We start from the raw sequence: 27,901 nt of genomic DNA, 5'->3' as shown, positions 1-27,901 counted from the left end.
AGATGACCGAGATGGACTTGCTGAATTATGTAATGATAATTTGAAAGTATTTTAATGAGCAGAAGTAGTGTTCCTATTCCATTACTTGTAGACACCTGATGTACGCTGCTAGACAACCTTTAGACAGTTACTAGATATATATGAAAACACTTATAAATGTGCCACCAGCTTATTATGTGCTCATCACATCTATAATTTTGTTTCAGAAGGTTTCATTATTTCTATTAACTGTTTTTTGAAAGACTTATCCAGTCAGAAGGCATAAAGATCACCATATTATTCTGCTGAACTGCCACACCCTGTGAATTAAAAATAGAGAATAAGGAGTGGATTATAGGAAGTTCTTGTAAAATACAGGAAGAATATTTGAAATAATAATGTGCTCAGAAGTCACAACTGGCTCTCAAATGCATTTCAATAAAAATGTAGGGCTGAATCAGTGAATGCTGTTGACAATGGAAAATTTTTGAAGATCTTTTTAGAGGGGATGAGAAAGAAGAGAAATAGATACCAGGTATGACAGAGGAAAGAAGAGGGAATTTAAATCAAACTACAGCTTCTCAGTGGAATTAAATTCCTAAATTGACTGCAAAAGCTTGTCTTGTTTAAATCACAAACATCTTTACTTGGGAATTCTCTGCAGGTTTTCTGACATGGTGAAGTTTATCAAAGCAGGGATGAGGGCTTTGTAAAGTGATAACAATTAAAGTGAGGACTGCATGTTGCAATTCTGACCTCTCTGCTCTTCAGTGATATGCAGCACAGAACAGAAGGACCTGAGTCTTGGGTCATCAGTGAAACATGATATGGGTTTGTCGTTTAAGAGTTTAATGAATAGAAAGGGTCAGATTTCCCTTGCAGTATGTGTTGGCATATTTTTAATCCTGGAAGTCTTCCTAACAACCAAATTTATTTGCTGCTAGATCAAAGAATCACTTTTTTTTTGAAACCAGCAAGGGTTACGTTCCTCAAAAAAGGCATACTGGAATTGCTTACTAAATAAAGAAAAAAAGGCAAATATCTTCCTCATGATTTTCACGCCTGGATTATAAATCATCCCATTCCTGACACTTGCATTCTATTTTACATTTTTGTACATGGATTTTTAATTTCATATTCATATGCCAGCAATAATATTATATTCCTGTTACTATTTTGGTAAGAATTTTATGCTTCTATAATTGCATTAAATGATCAGCCATATCAGTATGGTACAAACCTTTTAGTTAGGATGCCTTATACACTTGGGGGGACTGATGTTTAGAAATTTCTGTTGAGAAATAACTTGCCAGGGGCCTTTTAGGCCAGGCTGGAAAAGTAGGAATGGCTGCCTTAATTGTGTCTGGGGTGGGCAGATCAGCGATGCTGGCCTTTCAGGGTGCTTTCTAGCCCTGCAGTTCTCTTGAGAAATGAAAAATAATGCATGTTCCTAACTGCTTTAACCAAAAGCAGCAGGAGTCAGCTCAACTGGTGATGTGGATCTGCATGTTGATCTATATGCAAATAATTTAATAGCCAAAAAGCAAGTAGGATGTTATTGGTTATGTTAAAATCTGAATTGTTCTGAATACAGCTAGAGAAATAAAGCTATAAATACTTAATGTCTTAATTCACATTTGTTCCTTAGCAATCATCTATCCTTCCTCCAAAATGCAGCAGTATAAATTATGTTTAATAATTAAAATTTTAGAATTTATTGTGAAGTTCTGCTTTTCATCTAAAATAATAGTTACAGCTTTGTCAGTGGCATCTTTCATTAAATTCTTTTCAAACAGGTTTTTTTTTTTTGCTAGCAAAAAACCACTGCAGATGTTAGAAAATTAAACTTGGGTTTAGATCTTGGTAAATTGCCCTTGATATATCCCATTGTAATGGACACCAGAAACTAGCCCATATACAAGAGAACAGTAGGAGCCACTTTATTGATGTAACTGCTGTACTAGCAGAGTTAAGGCTCCAGGACACTGGAGAAATGTCAATTTTCTGAAGGTGAAAGTGTTTATTTCAAAATAAAGTGTGAATTTTCATAGTAAACAAACAAACAAAACACTGCTTTACTTCTCCATCTGAGAGTAATGGACAGGGTGAAGAGATCATGAGAATACAGAGGTTTCATAGCAACCCAGTTGGAAATTTTATTTTCTTTCTTTTGTTTTCACAATTCTTCATCAACATTAGCTGCAAGTGCTGTCAACCTCCCAAGGAACCTAATGGAAAAAGAGTAAAGGGACAAAGAGTGCTTTTGTTTAGAATTTAGTATCCACCTGAAACAAAAAGAAGGTTGCATTTTTGCTGTAACTCACATGTTCAGGAAATTGTGAACTAGGTAGCAGAGCTGCTTTTGGACGTGATAACAGCAAAAGTGATATCTGACTTCCCAAACATTCATGCTTAGCTGGAAGCTGGTGTTTCCAATTCTGCATTTTATTCCATGTACACTTGGACATACATTTGACTTTTTAGAAGAATTTGGGTCAGTGTTGTGTTGGAGTTGATCTGTTTATTGACAAAGCACTTGGGAGTGTCCTCTAAGGGTCTTTCTTTCAACACAGAGCATTAGATGAGCATGGTTTGAAAATTAGTGGAAGTCTTTGCATTATTGAGGAGAAGTAGCTCAGACTGCTGGGTAGCCATGAAAGATACAGTTAAGAGTGAGGATTTGTCTCAAATGTTCTCTCCATGTGCTGTGGCCATCTCTTCTCACCAATGCATGACAGCCCCTTGCCATGCCAGGTACGGCTGCTTTTAGGTGTGCTACATCACTGAAGTTTGCACTGAAGTTTCCTTATCCACTTGGAGAAAGGTGATCTGTAGTCTTAGAGAAAGTAATTTCCTAAATTTTAGAATTGCTGAGTTCCTGTCTAGGTAAATGGAGAGCATTGCCACATTTGGGGTCTACATCAGCAGCTATATTCTCTAGAATGACAAAATCTTATTTGTATATATATATTAAACAAATCAGTGCACTTGGATTCACGGACAAAAATCTCAATATTTTGGGATGCTTTTGACAGACATGTATAAGAAGTTTTTTTTTTTTGGTTGTGATAAATACCACAAGTATTACACCTTGCAGCTTTCGTAGCAAAAGGAATAATTACTGAGAACACTAGAAATTCATGTGTTCTAGTTGTCAGATACAATTCAAGCACATGCAAGTGTCTGTACCAGCTCTTTGTGTAAGCACAATTTAATTGCATGTGTGCTGCAAAGAACAAATGTTTGGCAAATAGATATGAACTGACTTTTATTCTGGGATCTTGACCCTGAGAATTGCAGAGCTAGCCATTTATCTCTGTGGTTTTCCACAACTTGGAACAATAGTTTTATTTTAGCCAAGATGTCTTTCTCAAGGAATTTTTACACTGGAATGTCAAAAACCGGTTGGAATTTAAATATTCAAGCAATTCTAAGCTATCAATATATTTTAGTTTTGATTTTTTTTTTTTTTTTACATTTTCTATTTCCTTGAGTAACTTTTATTTTGAAATAAAATTTATGATTAAAAGTTGTAGAAGTTAAGAGAAATTACACATTATTCAGGAACAGAGAAATGGGCCCTGCTGTCTGTGACCTGTTTCCCACAAGCTTGTGAGCTTTATCCCCCTTTCCTTTGCTGGAGACCATCTCCTCCCGAGTGATAGAATGTTTGCAGTAAGCATCTTTAGTGCACTGAACAGATGTGTGTAATAACCACTTAATGTTTTGCTAGGCTTTGCAATGGAACAGGTATGGTTGCTGCTCCTGCTGACGATTAAAGTGCTTCCAGTGACTGCTCAGTTCAATGGATACAACTGTGATGCTAACCTCCATAGCAGGTTTCCTGGTAAGTATTTAATAGACTTTTTTTTCTAATGGCTTCTTTATTGTCTTGGTGCAAGGCCGTGCTTATTTTTAAATACAGAGCTTTAAATCTGTCTAAAGCCTGGGGGTAGGAGTCCACATTAAGTGAGTGTTAACTATCTTTGTGACAATGAACTTGTCTAATGTTGCACTTTACTTTCTTCTTAATTGCACGATGAGTCAAATTCAGCCTGGTAGCAATGCACACAATCCCCCTCACATCAGTGGGGCTTGACCTGCTTTTGCCAGAGCTCTAAACTGTCCAAGACATTCACCAGAGCTCATATTGTGGTAAATGTTCCCTCTGGATTTAACACCCTCACACTTCTAACTGGGTTTTCTTTCATGTTTGGGTTTTATAGTTTTCTTTCTCTGGGTAAGAGAATATAATTATATCCTTTTACTAAAATAAAGAAATGTGTGTCTATTTTAAGCAAAATTGACTTGATGGAAAAATTTAGTGCCTCTCTTCCACATTAAGTCCTTGGTTAGGAACAGGTGAAGCAATAGGATATGTCTATGTATGATGTATTGTCCCTCCTATAAGAAAATGGGAATGAAATAATTTTGGGGACATTGGATGTTCAGAACTGTTAATACAATGACAAATAGAAATGAAATGTCAGTCTTAGTGGCAGGTATCAGGGTTTACTTAGGCAAAGGATCCTTTTAGTTTCTATTACATTGCTTATCCTTCCTGCTTCAGCTGTATCTTGGGCAGAATAATAATAATAAAAAGAAGGCTGTGAATACTGTCTCTCTCATATCTTGTTTTTCTGAGAAAGCAATTGAATTGAATAGTTTAGTGGTGAACACTCAGTGTAGTATTACACTGTAATACCTTTCCTGTTGTTGCTTTCTGAATGATAAAAGTTTTGATTTTTTTTTTTTTTCCAGGAAGGATCAGTTCTTTTATTAAATTTAAGTCGTCAGAAAGTCTGTTTATTGATTCTTGTGTTACTGTCACACTGCTAGGTGCTTTGTTGACATAAAGACCAACAGCGGGTTTGATTCTTTTTTACTTAATCAATATGAACGTGAAGAACAGAGAAATAAGACAAGCAAAGATGATCAAATATTTTGTCTCCATTCCTGAGAAAATCACATTTTAGCTGAGTATTTCACAAACTACTTATATATTCCTCTTCTTAGCACCAAATTTTACAGGCTTGCCTCCGAAGTGTGAGTGAATTTTGCCCACCTGCTTCAGATCTACCTTTAGAGTTTTTATGTAATTGTGGCTTTTTTGGCCCCTGTCAGGCCTCTTGAGAGGTTTGCGATAGCTAGAGGGAAGTTTATATTCCTCTTTCTGTGTTTTAAAATTATTCTGCGGTCATTTTTTGCACCTGCTCTGTGCCAATGTTTATTTGCAATGTGATACCTGTGAATTCAATTCATCTCTTTTTGCGGGTATTTAGGGGCCTCTTGCAGTTCTGCCTCGTAAAAATGAGTCATATCAGATTCCATGTCTGCCAAATCTCATTACTTGGGAGAAAATCTGTTTAGGTTACAAGTAAACAGATTTTTTTGAAGTAAATTCTAATCATCCCTCACTGGCCATAGGAGCTGAGAGCAGAGTCCTGCTTTTTCTTGTTTCACGTCTAAGACAGCAAAAATTCAAAGGCTGGAATTTAATCAACAGTCTTACTGTTGGTTTTGAGAGCTAGGAAAGAAAATTCTGTTTGTTAGTTGTGCATCTGAAATGGAGGTAAAAGCCAGAAACCCCTTTTGTCCCCAAATTTGACAGGTGCTATTTTCAGTATGCAGAAGGGTCTGCTAAGGGTTTGGGGCTTGTGCAGCTGAGAGGCTGTTGAGGATGGGTGAGAGCCTCTGCAGGGAGAAGGGGCTCACTCTTCATGTGCTGGCTTCCCCAGCACTTGGCTGAGGCTGTGGCTTTGGGGGTGCTGCATCAGGGCCCTTGGGGTTCAAATGTGAGGGGAGAGGTGAGAGAGACGTCAAAAAGGAGAACATTTTAAAACCTGTATCTCCCAGACTGAGATACTACTCATAGTCTTGGTCATGGATTTCTTCCTGTTCCTCATTTGTTCCACACAAGGAGTCTTTCTTGCTGTCAGCTGGAGTTCCAGGCAGGGTGTGCAGATACTGAAGAAGCCATTGGGTCTTGAAGTTGTCTCTTCTTTTTCTTTAAATGTTGTTAAGAAACAGAAGTTGTCTTCAACAAAGAGGAGAAAAGAAGCCTTCCTAGAGGAACCATGGAGCTCATCCATTTTTCATTTGTTTGTGCTTTTATCATTCATTGCTTAGGTGACTTCTTGAATAGGAATGGTTCTGCATAAATAGGATGACAATCAGACAGAACTTTTGTTTCTGCAGTTTGCAGGTTTATTTTAGAGTGCTGATATGCAGCAGTCATCAGGAAGGAAGGAAAAATAGCCCAGTTTTTGGTAGACTGAAAATGCAGTGATTTTTTTTATACTAAAAGCTAGATGTGTTCTAGAGAATATATAATTAAGTTAGATCTTGCTGTCCTTCAGAGAGCTTACCTAGGGAAAGAACTTTAGTTCTGCACTGTGGCAAAGCATAGCTTTTAGAAGGCTTTTGGGGCATAGAGCCATAGCAGTCTGTCTCCAGTTGGGAAGTGCAGTTCTGATTCAGGGGGTTCTTGTTTAAAGTACGTGTTGAGAGCTTAGTAGGGACTGAAGAAATGTGGCATCTTTTTCACTTACACTATGCATTTTAATTCAATATCAAGGGAGTGATTTGATCAAAGAGGAGGTTCATGCAGAGAAAATGGTTTTGAACGACACAGGTCTTTTCACGCCTGTTCTGGTGGAATGACTTTTATCAATGGTGTTCTGTGGAAAACTCTTGTTCTCTGAGGGTTTTTGCTGCCTGTCCTGGGGTGAGTTGGCAATGTGTGCGGCCTAGAAGTGGTCAGTGGAGCTCCCAGCATTTGTCACCATGAGTCTGCCCATAGTTCAAGATGGTCTCTGTTACTGTAGGATCTGTGTACCTCTTGAGCTTTACTCTCTTGCTTGAGACACATTAATGAGCACTGCTGGCTCTAGAGATAGCTTGTGTGATTTGAGTCAGAAAGAAACCAAGTGGTTTGCCTGTATGGAAACTCTGTGATAGAGAGGTCATTACATTTAAGGCTTCATCAGTTGGGTACAGTAACTTTCAAATCATCGCTCCTCTTACTGAGAAAACCAGAAGCTTTTAATGCAGGAATGCAAATACTTTTTTTGTTAATTTGTTTCCTTTAACTTATATAGGAATAATATTTAACTTCTTGATTTGTCAAGAAATGAGCTAGATATTTAACATCTAAGGGGGCATTAGATCTGTTTGGGACTGGCTTAAGATTAATCTCTGAACAAAAAATGTTTTGTTTCCAGAATGGATTAATTTGGCAGCAATACTTCCTCATGAAGTAGTGGGCAGAAAAGGTTCAGTTTGGAAAGATTGTTTATCCTCCTGTATCACACAAAAGTTGCTTTTGTATGGTATGGTCTCATTTCCCATAGTGTCAAATGATAATTTTGCAAGCAGTAATGGTAACTTAATTGGTGAAGTTAATATCCTGCTTGTTGAAAAGGCTTGAAGTGAGTTATAAAATTAACTGAACTGCTTTGTGTTACATCCTGCAATTTGTTACAATTTGTTTTGTGCATCTGTCCAAGGAAGCGTGAATTCACTTTACCATTTGCCTTTCTGTACTGGTCCCTCTACCTTAGTACACTCGTTAAATGGATCATAATAGTCCTCCTGTAGTGAAAACCAAGGCATGCTGCTTCCTCATCTTTGTGCATTACATTAGTGGGATTATGATTGTGTACAAACCAGGAGAATTTCATGCCAAATCACTTCAACTCCTGTCTTTCCTCCAGTACCTTTCTGCCCAAATTTACACCCAGTGAGTAACATTTATCACGGCATTAGTGCAGGACTGAGTTTGGCCTGTTATTTCCTGCACTTGATTGTTTTGGCTTGAAAGCCACCATTAAAGCTGTCTAAATTAAACTGCTTGTGCTCCTGTACCGTGGGGGAAGAACTAGTTCATTAGAATGGAGATTTCATTTCCTCTCTGCTGTGACAACGCAGTGAAACAATTCATTTCAGCAGGCTTAATGGTATAGTATTGACTGAAGTTGTTCTACAATTTTAAATAGCACTTAATCTTTAAGCAGATGTAATAAATTAATTGTTATGTAAAGGAGTAATGTCTGTGTTTAACACAATATAGTATGTATTTTTGTAAAGCACTAGGGGGAAACACCAGAACAACACCCCAGTTTTCTACAGGTGAAGAAGACCTTGAAGAAGAGCAATATCAGAGCTGTAAAGCAAAACAGTCTGTTGCTTGCGCCTGTATCTGAACCTGATGCTTTCCCATTCAGTACATAAAAATCTTCAGAACTTTTGAATAGAAGGTCAAATTGTCCAAAGATGGCTTTTGCTGTTCAAAAATTGATCAGTTTTAACAGCTGCTGCTTTCTAGGTCTTTTGTGTTGTCATAACGCACAGAATGAAAGATTGCAAGATGCTTTGTAGTATTGATCATTGTCTTTCAAGAGCCAACTGATTTTTTAATTAAAGCTCAAGCTGATGGTTCTTAACAAAAACCCTCAAAACCCAGGAAAAACCAACTTTAGAGACATCATAATAAATTGCTCTGATGTGCTGTTGATTGTACTTCAAAGTCTGCACAGCCTGAGACTGTGATCTCATACAAAGTGGACGCCAGATAAATCAGAAAAATGTTTTCATGCCAGTTTCCACGCCAGAGCGGGCTGGGAGGCAGAGCTTGGCCTCCTCAATTCCTCAAAATTGCCAGAAATTTCTGTTCCAGAGGAGGCTGCTTAATCAGACTCCAAGTATTTAACCAGTTGCTGTTTTCTACTCTGTTGCAGTGTTTCATTTTATGAATGTGCCACTAAAAGGTTTGCTGGGGGATTTTAGATTAATGTGTTTCTTGCTTGGTTACACTATGTTACTATATTAATTCTTGTTTTTTCTTTAGTGAGGTGGTAGAGTCAAATCTGTTCTTCAGATTTGCAATTCCTACCCTTATATTCTAATATTTTGCTGCGACTGAAGTGTAAAAATTTATTTGATTGGAAGTCACAATGCTAGACTAACTGCTACAATGGTTATATGATGATTACTTCAAATCTTTTTACAGTGTCTTCCCCTGTATTCTTCTTGCAGCTGAGCGAGACATCAATGTTTTCTGTGGAGTACAGACAATTACTATGAAGATAAATTTTTGCACCGTTCTTTTCTCTGGTTATTCTGAGACAGATCTGGCACTGAATGGGAAACATGGGGATGCCCACTGCAGGGGCTTCATCAATAACAACACCTTTCCAGCAGTGGTCATTTTCATCATCAATCTAAGTACTTTGGAATCTTGTGGAAACACTTTAGTGGTAAGACCAACTCAAAGTAGCATAGCTATTTAGGATCAAGTGAATGTTCTTCACAGCATTGTATCTTTTATAGATAATATTTACTTTGTCTTACCCACCTAGAAACATATTGCATATATCAAAGAAAACCAGAGAAAGTTGGTAACTTATAATCTTGATTACTACTGAGAAAATATGGTGGGACACACATTTGTCCTCTGATTAGAAAGTATAATTTTAATTTTTTTCTCAAGGCGTTTCTGAAACTCTTGCTGACCATGCCTTGGATCTTGCAGAAGTGGAGATTTTCACAGTTTGTGTGTATCACATTGAGTAAGCAGTGATGACTTGTATCAAAGTACCTATGAATAACTTAAGAAAACAAGTGGAAAAATGTATTTTTAAGGCTTTTATTCTCTCTGGAGTTCTTGTACTTGATCCCTGTCAGTTTTTATAACAAGCCCCCTGTTTTGTTGTTAATAATTTTGCTGAAACTGGGCTGAAATGTTTGATATGCTCTGTGACCTCTTTGCCTTAGACTGAGTTTTCTTTTAAAATTTCAACAAAAAAACAGTTCAGACAATTCAAGGCTCTCTTTTCCAACTGTAGCACCTCCATGACTTGTAGTAGAAAACCATTCCAGGAAGCCACTTCTTCCTGTTCTTGTGTAGCTGGTCACCTTGTAAACTCCCTGGACTTGCTCTTGGTTATGATCATAAGAGCTTGATGTCTAAAAAACAAAACAAGAGCCCCCAGTCTGACAAGCCCAAATAATTGTAGCTCCTCATGAAGTCCCCCAACAGGCTGCACTGAATACAGGTAAAGTAGCAGCTGCGAAAAATATAACCAAAAATATTCCCCCCATCCTGTCTGTTTATTCATGCTGTGCCCTGAAATGAAGACAAAACAGGAGCAGGGAGCATTTCTTATCATGTTCCCCACACTGGAATAGTATGTTCCCCTGCATTTCTTGGCAGTGTTTCACAGCAAAGACCTTCAAGCTAATTTTCAATAAAAGTAAAGGAAAGACAACAGTTCAGGCAGAACTTGTGTAAAAACCAGGTCTTTCTGTAATACAAGAGACTCAACTTTTTACTTTATGGGAGGAGGGTGGTGAGGAAGTTAACAGAGTTGTAGTTGACTGTACTACCTTAGCCTATAGCACTTAGGCAAAACTCAGATCCTGGAAAATTCTGTTTTCAACATTTTTGTGCCATTCAGCAAATTACAAAGTATGCTATTTTGGCAAAATGCTCGCCTGTTTCTGTCTTTTAGGTGTGTTTTCTGTGGACAAGTTCCTGCTGTGTGTCCTGTGCTACTTACTGCAAAATGTTGCAACTCATGTGCACCTCAGGATGATTCTTCAATAATGAAATTTTTTTTTAAGAAACCATGTGTTCTAATGCTACTGAGAACATCTGTTTTGCTAATACATTTATACAGCAGAAATGCTACCGTAGAAGTCCAGTGCCATGTTAATTTACCTCATTGTGTATATGCCTACTGACAAAGGAATTTGTGATGCTTCTCAGCTACTTTCAGACCACCCTTTTACTCAGATCAGTAGCTACAGATGGAGTGGAGCTGGGCTGCTACCAGGAGGAAAGTGTCCCTCAGTTTTCCTGAGAGCTGCGTGTTCTTGCAGGCTCTGCACACTCTGTGAGCTGAGCAATACAGAATAGCACATGCCCATGGATGGAATTTAGGTTGCATTGTGGTTAAGCTTGTATTACTTTTCAGCTCTGTAATTTCTGGCAGTTTATAGTTTAAAATTAAGGTTTAGAAATGAATAATATAAACAAAACACAGACTCAAAGTTCAGCTATTCGGCTTGTGTCTGCTTATAATGTACCTTGTTTTTGATGGGTCCAAACCAAAGCTCAACAGTGAGAGAACATTGCTTCTGTGAATGAAATTGATTGTGTATTTACCTTTTTCTTGCATAAGGAAGCTCATTGTAAGATAATACTTTTTAACTGTAATAGAAAAGTTCCTTTAGTTTTTCCCAATAAGTCGCAGGAATTCATTGGGAATGTAGAGAAAAAAAATTCTCTACCAAAAGATATGCTTCCAAGATCCATAATTTTTTTCAAGTGTTGCTCAAGTCTGTTCTAAGAACAGGGATACAGCTTGTGAATTGTATATGCATGATTCCAGGGAGGTGCAAATAGAACACAGGGAAGCTGTTATTAAACTAAATTAATTTTTGAAGGTTTTAGTGGCGATATTTCAGGATAAATTATGGGCTAAACCATCAGTGTCCTTAAGATCTTTTGTTCCACAGTTAACTTCCAGCTAATATTAATTGTCTGTCTTCCTCAATAGGTATCCTCAGCTCGAGGTATCAATGCTTATGGAAATACCTCAGTGGTACAGATAGGTAATGTTTCAGGCTACATTGACACACCAGACCCACCAACGATTATCAGCTATTTGCCTGGGCTTCTGTACAAATTTAGCTGTAGCTACCCACTGGAGTACTTGGTTAACAATACCCAGCTCGCTTCGTAAGTGTGCTTTTTCACTTCTGTTTGTTTCCTCCCCATGTTTGTGTAAGCATGTATATGTGCATACCATAACAGCATTGACCATGTAGCAATTTTTAGCTGTGTAAGAGTAAGGGGAAAGGAGAAAAACACCAAAAGAAGAGGGGTTGCAATGAAAAAGAAAATTCTGTAGCATCATTATATGAGATAACATAGTTTATGAAGAGCTGCTATTATGAAGAGACCCTTAGATAATGTAAAACTTCCTTTAAAATTCAGATGTTCTCCTGAAAAATTATAGCAGCAAAAAAAAAGAGATAATTCTTCAAGAAATAGTTCATAAGCTTGTAAATATAGAATGCAAGAGAAAATATTTCTGTGAGTAAACCTTGTACGTCATGTAAGGTGGGTTCCTTTTTGTCACTTTGCCTCTCTGCTAATTATTTTTCTGATTCGTGTTTCCATTATTTTCTGCATAGTTAAGACTGTCAGTATTTCCACTATAAATTCCTGTTTCTGAAGTTTATAACCCAAATGCATAAATTAACTCCTTGCGATATGACTCATTGAGTTTTTTAATAATAAAACCCAGTGCAGTATGCAAAACCAAAAATAAAGTATCTTTCTTCATGATGGTTTTTGGTTTCTGGTTTTGTTGTAGGTCATCAGCTGCTATTTCTGTAAGAGAGAACAATGGTACATTTATTAGCACTTTGAATTTGTTGCTTTACAATGTGAGTATAAAACACAGTATGACCTGGACTAAATTAATCTCTGCACTATATGGGTACAAACTGGTTTAGCAGACCAAAGTATAGATTCCTCTTCATAATTTGCTATTTCCTTCCCACTCCTCCCATGAACCAAGCCCTTCTTCAAGGCATCTTTCATCTCTGAATCCCTTTTCCCTTTCTATTTGCATGTACCTGCTGTCTTGTATTTATATGGCTGGTCTTTGAGGACAGATACATTCTTTTTGTCCCGTATTTATACAGTTCCTCAATTTACTGCTCTGGCTTTTAGTTTGTAGTGCCATGTGACTAATCAATTGTAGCAATAACAATCATACTCCAGAGTGCATACTTTTGTTTGCATTTATTATGTTTCTGAGTGTGTATAGGTGCTTTGTGCCTAAACAGAGAGTACTCTGTAGTATTCTGTAAAATTATTCCAAGCCTATTCCCTTAGCAATAAACTGTAGCCCTTTGGCTGGGTTATTTTTATGTTCAAGCCTCATCAGAGTGTTTCAATCATCTGTGATTGTAGTGAAGGATGTATCTGTTTCAAATCTATAGCCTGATGCATATGTTGCCTTACAGTGTGGACTTTAAAGATTTTAAGGGTTAATAATTATTACAGTTTTCATCCAATGCTTCTTCCTTATGTTTTAGATAATTTAACTCGAATATGCGTTATTGTAAAAGCTTTTACCATGTAAAATGGGTTGGTGACACTAAAACATGAAAAATGCAAGGACCTCTACTTAACATTAATCCCTAAAATTGTATTTTTGTGTTGATTAAAATTTTTACTCATACATTTTAAATACCTGATTTAAATATCAATTTTTCAATCTATCAAGCATCATTTTTGTAAATTATGAATCCGATTTTTTTTGCATTATTATTCATGTCATCATGCTGCTGAGTTATAATTCATGCAACTGATTTAAAAGTCAATGCTTTATGCTTTGAACATAATGAGCTATAAATATTGCAACAGGGCATTTTTCAATGGCATGCTCTAAAAAATCATGTTTGTTTGAAAGAGCACAGCTCCAAATAACAACCTATAATCTGTTAAAATGATGATTATAGTTCTCTCATTTTTAAATAAACCTGGATCAAAAAGATGGGGTAGAATGAGGGTGGGCAAATTTCTCAGTCAAGCCAAGCATTGACTGCCAAATGTTGACTGCCCTTCAGGGCCCAATTCAGCAAAAGAGTCAGGAATAAATGCTGTTGATGCTCGTAGTGAACACCTCTTTTTCTTAAGTATCCCATGCCAAAATGTGCTGTCATCCTCCCTGCTCCTGTAAGGTTGCAAACTGACCATGAACAGTGCTGGTTTTTGTTCTGATAGCAGTCATATTACTCGCCCTAGAGAGTAGCACTGTCATGAATAATACTGCCAAGGCTGGCAGATTGCAGTGGTGGATATGCCCTTGTGCTTCGCTTCCTAGGGCTGGATAAATGCATGGGGGGATTGTGCATTGCCTGCATTGTTTCCTGTGGGGAGTGCTTCTTCGGGCACCTGCTGTCTTGTGGGCTCCCTTCATCCCTGTTAGCATTCCTGGTTTTGGGAGAGGCCTCAAGGTTCATGTCCAGCCTTCCTAGTGGTGAGGGGTTGTGTACAGATGTGTCTCTTGACTGCAAGCAGCTGTCTTTTCCAAATTTATCTGTGGTGTTATTTCTTAACATTGACTCATCGTCTTCTCAGCTCACCTCTGTGCTCCCTCACAAAGTGTTTACATTTACTTTGTGATGCTGGTACATGTCATTGTTTGGAAAGATAAGAAGAGCTGTTCTGGTAGAGTTTAGTAGCAAAATGGGCTTTAATAGGCTTTCACAAAGCCTAAGTGTCCATGTGCTTTCATGCCTTTTTGCAAACATCTGTCTAAATGAATAAAAACTTCTATTAAAGAATAAAAGAGCAACTATGGAATGTAATAGTGAAGATTTTGCACTTCTTGATCATTTACAAAATGTGGCAGAGCTATGTGTTATAGAAATGTATAATTAATTTGAAAGAAGGCAAACCTACCGGAAGGCCTCTGATACTGCACCGATTGGATATTGGGCATGCTGTTAATTTTGGCATTGTTACCTTTAAAAAATCACTTGATCTCTGGTGTAAAACTTCTTGTTGCTGTCAGCTGCTGCTTGCCATGGTCTCGATTGCCACAATGAACCCGGTCGAAATCCTATTTACCAGATTTTTTTCATACATATTAAGTGTTTTGACCTTTCACAAGAGGTCTCAACAGAGTTGCTGTGCTATCTGCATTAGCAACGTGTTTGACATAAGTGATTTTGCCAGATAGTGCATTTTGATATTCTGAATTAATATCTCTCACACAGATCTGTTTCGTGGCTTTGTTGCTAAAGTGATATTAATGGCTCAGACTTTGAACAAAAACCCCCCAGTAAAACAACTATATTGAAATAGTAGTATATGTGGAATCCCCAAATTTTACATTGAGTACAACTTTCTTGAAACAGCTCTTTTGAAATACTAGAATTTAAATGGAAATGTTCGTTAGTGATAGTTGTCAAGAAGCCAGCTTCCACAGAAACTACATTTTTGCATAACAGAATGTCTCTGTTCTCCCATACGATATCTTAAAATATATAACACCTCATGGCATTGCTGTCTACCCTAATTCAAATAAACTTAGCAAACATTCCTGGGAAAGAGTACAGTGTGACAACCCAGTAAAGCTCCTTCTTTAGAAAACCAGAGTAGCTCCTATTTTTGCCTGTAAGTTCTGCTAGACTTGTGTCTATGAATGTCATTGTCAGCGTCAATGAATGATACATTTTCTTTACTCACTGATCCAACTACCTTGTTAAATCATAGACTCTCCCAAATTATTGCATGGGGCAAAGCCAGTCTTTACAGACAAACTTGTAGGCAAGTGCTCCAGCACTGCTTTTTTGCTTGTTCCCTTACAGAGGACATAGTAAATGATCTTTCTACACAGAAGGGTCAGAAAAATTGATGAGAACTCAGTCTGTGGATGCAGATGGGTTGTTACAGTGGAAATTCTGTTACAATTGAGGCAATGTTTGTTTTACAGGATTCAACCTACAGCCAGCAACTCATTATTCCAAGTACAGGCTTGCCTTTGAAAACCAAAATATATGCAGCTGTAAGAGCAACCAACCTTGATGGCAGGTACCATAAAGGGTGTTATTTCTTGTCTTGTCAGCTTTTCAGCTCTTGTTACTTATCTGATTTAGAAGCATCTGTCTTTCCTCATAGCTTTTGTGTTTCAAAGTAATGGTGGGTGTTCAATAACCACTGCTCTCAGATGGAGGGTGTCAGGTCCTTGACAGTGAATGCATATTTTGCTTCAGTTCTCATATGAAAGTTTTCCTGAATGATACTTTAAATCCTATATTGTTTTTTTATTTTAGAAAAGGCCTCTGTATGAGAAAATCCAGGGCTTTTAATTTAGTGGGTTGGTTTTGATTTCTAGTCCTATGTGGCCATGATTTCTGAGAGGAGGTGTACAATGTGTGTTGGTATGGTGGTTGACTTGAATGAAACCAAATGATTTGGTTCATACAATTCTGCTGCTGTGTTGTGCTCTTTAATTTTCTAAGTAATTGGAGAAACAGGATGACTTGTATGTGATGTGTTTAATACAGTTTCTCTATAACAGCCTGCATTACTGTTTGTATGCTTTCCTGTACTGTCCTTTCATCTCACCTCACTCACACCCCCAGTCTTGCATTGCCGGTTCCCTGATCTATCACTTTACTCCCTGTGCAGGTGGAATGTTTTGATGGACTACTGTTACACCACACCATCTGGCAATCCTAGTGATGATCTTCGATATGATCTTTTCTTCAGGTAGGCCCTGTGCAAATCCAATATTTTATTGGTCCTTCTTTAAAAAGAATAATTATAAATCTCTTCAATAGTGGTGTCTTAAGCTGCCTGGAAAGTTTAAGCATTATTAGCAGGCAGGCCAAGGGCTAGGTTTATAGCTAACATGTCAGAACTTATTTGTGTGTGAACGTAAACATAGAAGCAAGTGCAAAGTCATAAGAATTATGAAGGTAGAAAAGTATATAACCAAAATAGTTCTGATAGAGATAAAATAAACTCTCAAAGGGAATGGCTAAACTGGCCTTTATTTTACCAAAGGTAAATGTGGTGAATGACAGTGATATAAAACATCAGAGACTCCAATCCAGGAAAGTAGTTAAACAAATGATTAAATATAAATAGATGCTCCTGCTTCTACTTCCTATTATAACATTTATTTGAATTGGAGCGTTGAAAAACATCTTGGCAGTATCTCAGATTAAATTTTATCTGTGACACCTACTGGAGCGATACTGTCTTCATTTGGAGTTACCTGTCTATACTGGTTAGCATACCTGATTGCTTTTTGCTTCAGGTCTCAAGTTTCTTTGGGCACTGGAATTAAATGGTACCTTGGTTACAGCTGCAGTGCTGCAAAACAAAGCATAGTGTTTTTGTAGGAATGCGCTTCAGCACAGGGAGCTGCAGCCTAACAGGCAGATTGTGTCTGCAGATATTTGCGCTGTGTTCTTTTCCAAGGAACTAAAGCATTGAACTTGCTGCTTAAGTCATCTTATTCTCAGCTAACAGCTTCAAAATACTAACAGAGCTGCTCATCCCAGTTTTACTCTTCTCTGCAAAAACTAGCTGTGACAAGGATCCGCAGACAACCATAATTGAAAATGGCAAGAGTCAAATGGGCCGGTTTTCCTTTGAGGTGTTCCGCTTTGTGAAGCACAAGAACCAGAAGATGTCGACAGTCTTCCTTCACTGTGTGACGAAGCTGTGCAGAGCAGATGACTGTCCCTTTCTTGTGCCAGTAAGTTCTTAGTTATCTGGATATAAAATAGGCACACTGGGGTTCTACGTATAAGTTTTATGGAAGTTTGGATGGCACAGAATGAAAGCGACTGGTAGGGACTGAAGTAAGAATGTTTTTTGTGTCTGAAGTAATGTGGAACAACTAATGAAGAATATGGAAATGAACACTGTCTGGAGCGAACATTTATCTGGAGATAAAATAATACTAGACCTGCAAAACACAGGTTACTGAATATGTGAGAAATGACTGCTTTGCCTTGTGGTGTTTAGTTTTTAAAAGTAAGAATTCTGAGATGGCTTTCAGATTGATATTCTTAGTAGTAAGGTATCCAGCATCACAGTGGATGAGGACAAATATCTTAAAATAGAATTTATGGAAAACTTAAAGCGATAGGAAATGCTGTTATACTGACAAGAAAAATCTGTGAAAGTTTCTCATAGTGAAAAAGATACTATGCTCCTTATAGTTTATTATCATCTCCCTTACCATTTGGAAACTACTCTTTTGTTGAAGTTCATGAGGTTATGTCTCCAAAATGAACTAGTTTTAGGAGTATCAGGGACAACAAATATATTTTGAAAATTGAAACATTTAAATAAACATGTAAACACAAACTTCTGTGATGTCTTCAGAACACAGCATTGTTTCTTATCGAATGACTCCCCATTTAGAATTTTAAAGTGCTGTCAGTCCAGTATACTTCTGAAATTTTGTACATTATTTCATATGATGTTACCCATTTACATAACACATTTTGTTTTGTATTCAATTTGTGTTCTGAGGTTTTTGAAGTTCTTTCACAAGAAGCTGAAACTAAATAAATGCTCTTATTTGAAGCGTGCTTAGAGTACCCTAGATTAAGGTAGATGATAGGTTACAGATGTCAAAGGCGGATTCCAGATGAGAGTGCTGGGGATTTAGTGTGAGTCATTGCTATTTAGAACTCCATGGAAGATGTGCAAACCCTTGCTCGAGAAGCTTGCTAGAATAGGGATTGTCAAGCAAAACAGATTTGTTGGGGAAAACTGTCTGTAAACATAGCTTTGGGAAATTAACTACTGAAAATTTAATATACTATAAGATGGATCTTGTATGCAAGAGCAATGTAGTTTGGTAAACAAAGTGAGGCAAAATACAATGGGAAGCCAGGCATTTATAAAATACACTTCTAGGCAATATTGTAGATGTTTTTATTGCAAAGTAATTTAATGCATACTAAGAAATAAAATCAAAGTTGTAGTATTACTTATCAAAGAGTTTATATTAAAGAAGGAAGCACAAAAGGCCACAATTATGTTCCATTCTGAATCTGTGGTTGTTTTGATTGACCACTCAGATCTGCAGTAACAGAGAAAGAAGAGACACTGGTGGAAGGACAACTTGGAGCCCTCAGAGCACATCTGGCAATGCTGTAATCTCTGCTGGCCCCATCATTACAAGGAGTGGTAGGAATAAAAAAATCTTTCTCTATGGAATGCAGGAATTTCAGAAACCTGGGGACATGTTTTGTAGTTTAATGTAAATTTGCAGTGACTTAAAGGGCTAATTCTCTGTTAGATTGCTGTTTATTTTTTTTACAAGTGCTGAGTATTTTTTTACTATAGTTTTTACTACTTTGTTTGGCAGAAATGTTGAGCTAGTATTTATGCTTGGCTCTCACATGCTTCCTCCTCCAATAAAATCGTGGTGGGATACTGTTATACATATAAGGCCATTATAAAAGCCTAAATTCAATGGATTGACTTCTTTTTTTGTCAGATTTCACTGAAGATAATAGAATTTAAGGTACTGTGTTCAGTGTTACAATTTAATTTGGATGGATAATGAATATTCACTGTCACTTTCTATTCACCATTTCTTCCAGCTTCCCTCTGGGTTTTTATCTACATTTTGTCTAAAATTAATGCACACTATTCTTAGCCTTCAGCTATAAGAAAGGAATGGGACAAAACCATTGTAAATTTTAAACAGTGGGCTAAAATCCACTGCTTTAAATTGAGGGTAAAATTCCATGATTTTCATTTTTATTGCTGAAGCTTTTAGGAAAAAGAAAGAGGCAGCTCTAAATGCAACCTGCAGTCTCTGGAAATAATTTATGTGACTGCAGTTTAAATTTTAGAAATTACAGGTATTTATAAGTAGTTGCAGTTAAGCAACTGATTTCAGCCCTCTTAGATTTAGGATGCTGAAAGTAGGACTGAAGCTGGTCTAGGAAAACTAATTTAAACACTTTAGAATAAAATTCTTCTTTAAATGACAAGCAGTTGTCCCCATCCACAAAGAGAGCAACTGACCCTCCAGAATGGGGAACCACCTTTTAGAACAAATAGGTTCCATTAAAAGCAGCATTTCTGCAATGAAAATGCGTAATTTTTTTGCATTATACATGGTCCATTTGAGCTGCTGCTATCAGATTAGTCAAGAAAAAGTAGAACTAACTTCAAAGTTGCACACATGAGTACATATGGGAAATGAGTGACGGATTGGCTCAGCCAAACACACATGCTGCAGTAGTGCTGCCTTAGGCAAGGAATGGAAACTAGATACAGCTTGTTATATGAGCAACCCCTGGTAGGTAATATAGCTCATGATTCAAATGCTGTGAATGCTATTTTTACAAGTCAAAACAAAAAGGATACTTATCAATTACCTTTAAATACTGCATAGCTTCAAGCAAAGAAATCTGCCCATGGATGTTTAATGGTCCCAAAGAAAGGATAAACAATTTTGTAATTTCATGGCAACAGTTGAGGTTGTTTAAATGAAATCATGAATAAGACTGAAAAAGGAAACTATTTTTTTAGGTGTATTCTAAAAGTGGGTGGGTAAAGGTTTTTTGATTTCTCTATCTTCATAGTATGCTTTTGAAGCATTCCACTCATGATGACAGAAGGATGGTTTAATGAGAAGTACTTGAACAAAAATGGAATTCAATTCTAAACTCTGCCACGAATTTCATGAGTGACATTGGGCAAGTCCCGCAATATGATTTGCATTTCTCTTTTTCTTCGGGAGCAGAAAGAGGGAATTAGTCCTGCTGTCACTTCCCATTGTGAAAATAAGCTCATAAAACCCAGGAGGCTTATGAATACTATAATTAACAAAATAAAAGGGGGAAGATCGTGAGAGAACTTGACTAAAACTATCTAGATGATGAATAAATTAGGATAAATTTGGATAATTTTGGATAATTTTTTTTTAAATTTAGTTAAATTTTCAATGAGGAATGCCAGGGTGTAGCCCTGGTTTGTAGTGGTGATGCATGGAAGTGCTTACACTATTTTCAAAGCCAGCTCAGGTCTTGCTTTAGCAGACATACATTTGTCCTGAGCCCATCAAACCTGTTGCACCTGGCTCACTACAGTCCATATGCCAGTAGTAGGACTGCAGATGCACAGATGTGCAGCCCCTCACTTCCCTCATTTCGGGTGGAGCTGCAGCTGTCCTGGGGCTGGCCTGTGCACATCAGTGCCTGCAGAGGCTCCTCAAGGTAGCCAGGCCTCCCCACAAATCCTGTCACCAGCTGTCCTGGCAATGGAGCTGCTGATGCAGCTGCCTTGGTAGGAACTGAATAATGCTGCTGCAAAGGAGTGATGGTCCTTCTCCTGTGTAGTTCTGGACTCATATTTCCAACGTTTGGCTCTTTCCAGAGAAACGTTACATGTTTTTTGTTAATCTAAAATGAGTCATTACGGGAGCCGTACACAGAAGAAAATGTTTTAGTCTCTGTATGGAAACAAAGCAGCTACCTACTTGGGAAGTTGAAGTTATGTAGCTTTTGATGGATGTCTCACTTAAGCTTAGGAGACAGCGGCTCAAAACAAATGTATATGTGAGCTGTGCTTACAAATTGCACAAAAAACTCCAAAATAGTGACAAGAAATGTAATTCTGAAATGGACACTGGTAAGTAAGCAAAAACTGAAGACAAAATACAAATGTTACCCTGAATATAAAGCCACTATGGAACTGCCAAGAGGAAAATGAACATGGCGAAAAGAGCTTTTTGGTAATAATTTATAGTCGCTGACATGTTTTTTCTTGTAAAACTCAAGTTTTTTCCTATAGAGCTGTTTTATAATATGATTAACAGTGAAGGGACTTGCATATAACATGGTGCTTATGGTTGTATTTTTACGGAGAGAGACAACAGAACTGGTTCCTGATTTAATAATGGTGTTGGTTTGTTTTTCCACTAGACATTAAAAATATTAGTTAATATTTTATTATCCATTTAATATTAAAAATGAAGCAATAACATGCAATTAATGTTATTGTCCATATTCTAACAGAGATGCTAAAAGCTGCTAGTTAATGTGGCAAGTAGAGCTGATGTATTTTTAAAATAAAACTATGACTACTGGCTTTTGTGTTGCAAGAGGGGAGGAGGTAGGCAGAGGTATTTTAAAAATATAACACATGCCATTTTTTTTTTTATATAGATGAGACGCCAACCAACAATTCACAGCTTGGTAAGTTAATCAGAATTCCAAGAAACATAAAAGAGGGTTTATGAGGGAAGCAGAACCGAGGAGATGAACCATTTTGATTAATATCTATGCACTGGGTTTTTTCTTTTTTTGCCTTTTTTTTTTTTTTTTTTTTTGCTTAAATGAGTCGATACTAACATGCTGAAAAAAAAGCAATTGGTGAGCAATTGGAATTCTCACTTTAATTTGTGCACCCATCACCATCTACATTGCATCTTTTAATGCCTATGATGAAATAGAAATGAAGATCTGATGCTACAGCATACGAGGGTGAAGGGTACATTACAGCCACCAGATGCAAAACCAGACTTAAGCAGTAAAATTTGCTCATGCCACACAGGAGCAGAGCAGGAAAATGGTTATTATGGAGCAGTCCAGATCAGTTCACATCTCAAAGCCAGAAGGTCAGAGCTTCAGCTCTTGTTCTCCTGGCATTTAACCACACAAAGAGGCTGTGGAGAAACTTGGATAGAACTTGTGCCCTGCTAGGGCAGTGAAGGAAATAGGCTGTGGTGGAGATCAGCTCCTTAAGTTTTAGGCTGCTTCTCCTTTGGGCACTTGGAACACTTGTTTCAGCCTATCTCTTACTGTTCTCTCCGGGTAATAAGGAGTGGCTGATGGCTAAGAAAGGATCATTAGCATAGTAAATATTACCATATCCCTCAGCCGTAGGGAGGAGAGGAGAGAAGATCCAGCAGGCAGGAATTGTGCAGCAAGATTGATTTATTTAATTATTTTACAAACTCTTTTATAGACTTTTTTCTTCGTAGTCTAATCAGACAAAGGATCAGCCACCCCCTCAGTTGATTGGCTAGAAATCCTAAACATCCATTGTCAAAATATTTTTCTACTGTACCATAAACAAAGTTCTACAAGGTTGCAGGTGTTCATAGTTTATAGAACTTTTGCTAATCTCTTTGTGAGAGAGAAAAGTATCCCATGGGCTTAGAAAGCAGTGGGAAAATTCCTTGCTAGCAGCATTTTTGTATCCACAAAGGATGATCAAGGTTATCATTGGGTCATTCCACCTTGAATTTCTTCATAAGAGGACTGAATGGGACAAGGAATCTATCCTGTCCTCTGAACTCTAACACTATTCCTTTCTTTTCTCAACTTAGAATGTATAAAAGCAGCTACTGTTCTTGCCTGTCATGGAAACAAAGTTCTTCCTGTAATTAATTGCTCCCTGGTGTGTTACTACCCATGGATATAATTAAAATAATAAAAAGCAAATTCTTTATTTGCTGTGTACAGTTTGCTGTGTTAATGGCTGCTACCTTTCCTTCCCATCCAACAAAAGTTAGCAGTCTGTCCATCCCAGAGCAACAGCCCTTCCTTTGCCTGTTGCTGTCCCAGTGGAGAGCACAGAGGTAGAGTGAGGTGAGATTACTGCTGTAGTGGTCAGAAAGCAGAACAGTGTTGAGAAGGGGAGGGTAACCAGATCAACAGTGATGATTTCCTTTCAGCTTGGATGAGGAGGGTAGGATTAATGGTGAGGAGGGTAGGATTAATGGTGTTGAGGGCAGGTGGCTGCTTCTGGGAGGAGAAGTCTGGTTTCTCACATACAGACTGTACTGTCATTTCACCTCACTCTCCACCACTGGTAATGGCAAATGCTTGTTGGTACTCAAATGGTTTTTTCCCCTCCTGCTGGAAAAGACAGTACTGCCTGTAGATGTACGTGGCCTATTATCTCAGAACAGGTCTGTGAACAGCTTGTTGAACTGCAATAAGCATTAAATATGTCACCTTTTTATCTGACAATTGATAAGCATATGAAGAAGCCCTCTCTGAAGGTGTACAACAAGCTTCAAGAATGTCTGATATCTGGTGCCAGATATGTCTGCCCATCTATATAAACTTTGAATTGAGATGTAGATAATGCTAGTGGGGGAGAAATTCTTTCATTAACTTGATTAGGCCACAAATCCTTATATGTCTACCTTGCTAGCCCTTGGATAATGATAGTCTTGCCTTGAATAGCACAGGTCAAGGTTGGTCACTAGCAGATGAGGGATAATGCCTTAGAAGGCATATGTCTTTATCCCCCAGCATGACTGGTATTGAAAGAATCAGTAACTTTTCAAAATGTACTTGGATAAGCTTTATCCAAGTAGATGGGTGCTCAGTCTGAGGTACAGTTTTAGTTCCTTCACTGCAATTGTACTGTGTATTGGGTGTTGGAAGGGGAAGGCAGAAGTGTTTGGCACTGCTGAGAGATTATAACCAGATCTTACCTGAGCATTTTTCTTCTCCTTACAGCTCACCCAAACGGACCTCCTTTCCAGATGAACACAGTCACCAGTGCGCTGATTTCAGGCATTGTCATCCTAGGAATTTCAAGCATTTTCTTTTTTGTATGTTCTCTAACCCTTCTGCACAGAAACTGGCCCAACAGTTCAGCCCTGAGTGGCATCCGGAACCCAGTTTTCAACTGAAAGTGATATGTTTGCACTTTTTGTTTGGGGTTGCCTTTCTTGTCTGTGAAATATGATTCCATTAAAAAGTAATATTAAGGCAACACTCCAGTGGTATCCAGCTTCTATTCCAGCTATTCTGTATTTGTAGATTTGCTAGATGTTGTTGTGTAGGTAAGCAGCAGTGATGTTGGTAACAAGCCTAGAAAATGTTGAGAATCTCAATTGTGTTTGTGATCAGACTGCATGACATTTGCCCATGAATGTGCTGACAATAGAGCTCATGTCTTCATCTTCTCAGTAAGGTCTAAAAGCTGAAGGTGCTGCAGATGAGAACCTTTCCAAGTATGCCATTTTTACACAAAGCCTGACACATTCAGAAAAATTCTTAAGTTCATAAACACCTGGTAAGATAAGGATAACTTCTTTTTTGTCATTACATTTTTCATGAAAACAAATGTGTCTCAGGAGGAATTTGTTTTCAGCTGTATTGGCTAAAAATAACCCAAGAGAAACTTAGAACAAGTGACTTTTACTTATTAATAATTCAGAAACATTTTCTTAAATTTATTTTCCATTGACTTGTGGAGATATCATGTATTGAATATTGCCCAAACTTTCCTCACAGAAAATTATTTTTGGAGCACAATTTTTCAACTGAGTAAAACTCTCACCAATATACTAATTGGTAAGGGCAAGTTTTGCCCCATGAGTTTTTCAGTTCTGAGATAAAGCTTTCATTTCTGCATGAAGAGTCATCAAAATCAGTTCTTGTTTCTTCAGCAGATTTTTTGCGTGAGTTAGACTTGTTCACTGCATGGATGAGGGGAAGAGGGCAGCTAGAAGGATACCAGACTACAAGCAGTACTGTACTGTTGACTGTAGTTAATCTGATAAACATCAGACTTACCTGAAGTGAGTGTGAGTGGCAGGTGCCCTCAAACAGGAGCACGAGGCAGTGGCTTAGCTGTGTAGAGTAGACAAAAATGCTGGTACTAGAGAGGCCACCATAAGCACAACATATTAAGCTGGACTGGATAGACAGTTGGGATTTTGGTCACACATACAGCAGTTAAATTTCATTTTTCATGTACTGTACATATTGGCCTAGAAACACCTCATTGATATTTATCATCATCCTGTGTTAACTGTGTCTGTGTCTTCACTGATGTGACAGAACTGGCTAGTGATCAGGGCTTTTTGGCTCTCAAGGCTAAAGACAAATACAATCTTGTTCTCAGTTTTCTCTGATCCTGTAAATGCTGTATAAAGGCCTGTTGTTTGCAAATTCCACTGTGCTGTAGGGCGGTATCCCTAACAACCAATACTGTGCCTGTTTTCCTCCAGTCTTAATACCTCAGAAACATTTTTGCACTTCAGGGGTTAGGTCTGATGACATGTAAAACACGATTGTTTAATAAAATTATTTTAAACATTTCAGAATGGATGCTTTGTCTGAACTGTTTTCCTCCCCCTGTCCAATTGCTAGTTTTGTACATGCTTCCAGGGACCTCATTCTACAAAGATGAAAACTGGACCTGCTTTTTTAAGTTGGTTTGGTAAAAGCTTTCAATATACAGGATAAATTAATATAATTATAGATTTACTGACCTTTAAAGGAGTGTGGTAAACTCTGGAGATTTATATTCCAGCCTGGGGACAAATAAATTCAGATAATCTATTTTAATTTACTAATAAAGACAACCACAAAAATTCCATTAATGTAATTACTACTTAGTAAAGGAGTATCTTTAGCTGAAAGTTTCCAGTGATGGAGATAGCCATTACCATCCTTAGAAAGCTGTTTCAGCAGTTAATTGCTATCTTCAGTACTTTTTAAAAGACTTACTAATGTGAATATGCCATTTTAACTTACCAGCCATTAAAAACTGTCAGGCTAACATCTGCTAGAGAGAGAGGGAGACCCTTTTTTAAACACAAATCCCATATGGTTTGACTAAGGCCACAGAAAAAGAAAGTGAATGGTGTCGGAAATAAAAAAAAAGTTGCTTATATAATATCATACTTGTCCTATTTGATTTCTCAGTGTTTCTGGAAGACAGTTTGTTGTTTTTCTGTAAAGAAATGTATTTCATAGTAATTAACAAAGTCTTGTTGACCAAATTTTTTGAGGCTCGGGAAACCAATTACAAAAATGGAGTTGCTACTCAATAATGTTATATGCAAAATGTGATTCTTAAGTTTGTTAAAATTTCTGGAGTGGTTTGTTTTTGTGAAGAAACAGGTAAGATATTTGTGTAACTTTTCCTCATGTGGAAATTCCTAGGTACCAAAGGGTGATCTCCCTCTAGAGAAATTAGTGGACAGAGTTCCGACAGTCATCTGTAGGAGTCATTGCTGCGCTTGCTATGGACTGTGAATGTGTTTGTCTCCATCCTTCATTAAAAGAGATAAATATGTGTTCCTCATTGGTAAAGAAACATGGAGAGTTGCAGGTGGAAGATGATGCCTAAACCAAGGCTTATCCATTTACAGGTCTGACATGGGTATGATTTATGAATTGTAGGAGAGCTGAAAACTTGAGCTAGGCTGGCAAAATATTTTTAGGAAGGTGAGGACTGACTGAATTTATAAAAATATCCCCATCCTGGTTTCTTTGAAAGAAACATACAGGTATTAAGGAACACGTGGAACCCATAACTTGTGACCTCACAAATTTCAAGTAACAGGTAAGCAGAAGTTGAGTGCATGATGGTTATACCCTACTTTTTGAAGGGCAGAATGTCAAGTGAGAGGGAATGGGAAATGGATTGAAAATGTAAATTTCATGTAGTGGGCACTCAAAAGATCAAGTTTTAAATGAAGCACTGAAACTAAGAAGACACTTTGTATGAAGGAGCTCTGGCCAGATACAAAATGGGGGTCTTGTAGGTGAAGTGGAACAGAATTGCTAAAAGAATAGTGGCTCCGATAATGCAAGCACTTCTATTAGGGGTGACTGTTATGTGTGCTTTAATGCTTTTTTTGCACAGAGGTCAGGTTTCTGCAGGCAAGCACAGTGTACAGGTCCGTGACCCATATTGGGGATCAGACTGAAAAGAAAGTGAATTTTTAAGTTCAGTTCTAAATCCAGTAGAATTTAATAAACCTATAAAAGGCTGAAAACACTTCCTGGGTGCATCCTTGGAAGAGATAAATGGCATATCCAACTGGAGCTGTGTATACCAGTGCTTGGGATTAATTCAGTTGATATTTGAGAAACAGGCCTTGGCCCAGGAATGTGGAAGTAAATCTATTTCCTGCTTTATTCAGCAGACAGTATTTCTTACTCTTGATATCTCTTAGGCTCCACAAATGTCCCAGAAGAAGCAGACTTATCCTGGTTAAGCTACCGGTTTCTTCATCTGAAGGAGACATAGGTAGGAGTATTGTGGAAAACTAGGAAATGCTCCAAGTGTTGCAGACTTTTCCTTCCTCAGTTTACTCCCAGGTTTTATTTCAATGCCATTTGGACTTTCCACCATGCCTTTCGGGAAGGAAGAGGTAGGATGGAAGTGGAGGAGACATCAGAGAATAGCTCTGCACAGACTGGACTGTCTGATACACCCGTGGTTTCAGTACTGTCATGGCTCTTTGCCATAATGTCTCTTTTGAAATGTTTTACTAATTTTACTGTTATTAGTTAATTAACTCTTTCCTGGTCTTAAAAAGAGTATGCTTGTGCAATTAGGAAGCACACCCTTGGCATTAGAGAA

At 37.7% G+C, this 27,901-nt stretch overlaps 1 protein-coding gene across 1 annotated transcript; it reads left to right on the top strand.

The window, feature by feature from the left end:
• Positions 1 to 3,717: 3,717 nt before the first annotated feature.
• ZPLD1 (zona pellucida like domain containing 1) lies at positions 3,718 to 24,206 on the top strand (the record flags this gene model as incomplete). The annotated part of the gene is made up of 10 exons (XM_082278495.1): positions 3,718 to 3,826; positions 9,016 to 9,236; positions 11,541 to 11,722; positions 12,363 to 12,435; positions 15,501 to 15,598; positions 16,199 to 16,279; positions 17,105 to 17,276; positions 18,616 to 18,724; positions 21,721 to 21,750; positions 24,031 to 24,206. Exons 1-10 carry the CDS (start codon positions 3,721 to 3,723, stop codon positions 24,204 to 24,206), a joined length of 1,248 nt encoding a protein of 415 aa, XP_082134621.1. The 5' UTR covers positions 3,718 to 3,720.
• Positions 24,207 to 27,901: the final 3,695 nt, after the last annotated feature.

The sequence above is a fragment of the Coloeus monedula genome, assembly GCF_965178545.1.
Source record: "Coloeus monedula genome assembly, chromosome: 3".
Classification (NCBI taxonomy): Eukaryota; Metazoa; Chordata; class Aves; order Passeriformes; family Corvidae; genus Coloeus; species Coloeus monedula.
This window is presented reverse-complemented; position numbering and strand designations above follow the sequence as displayed.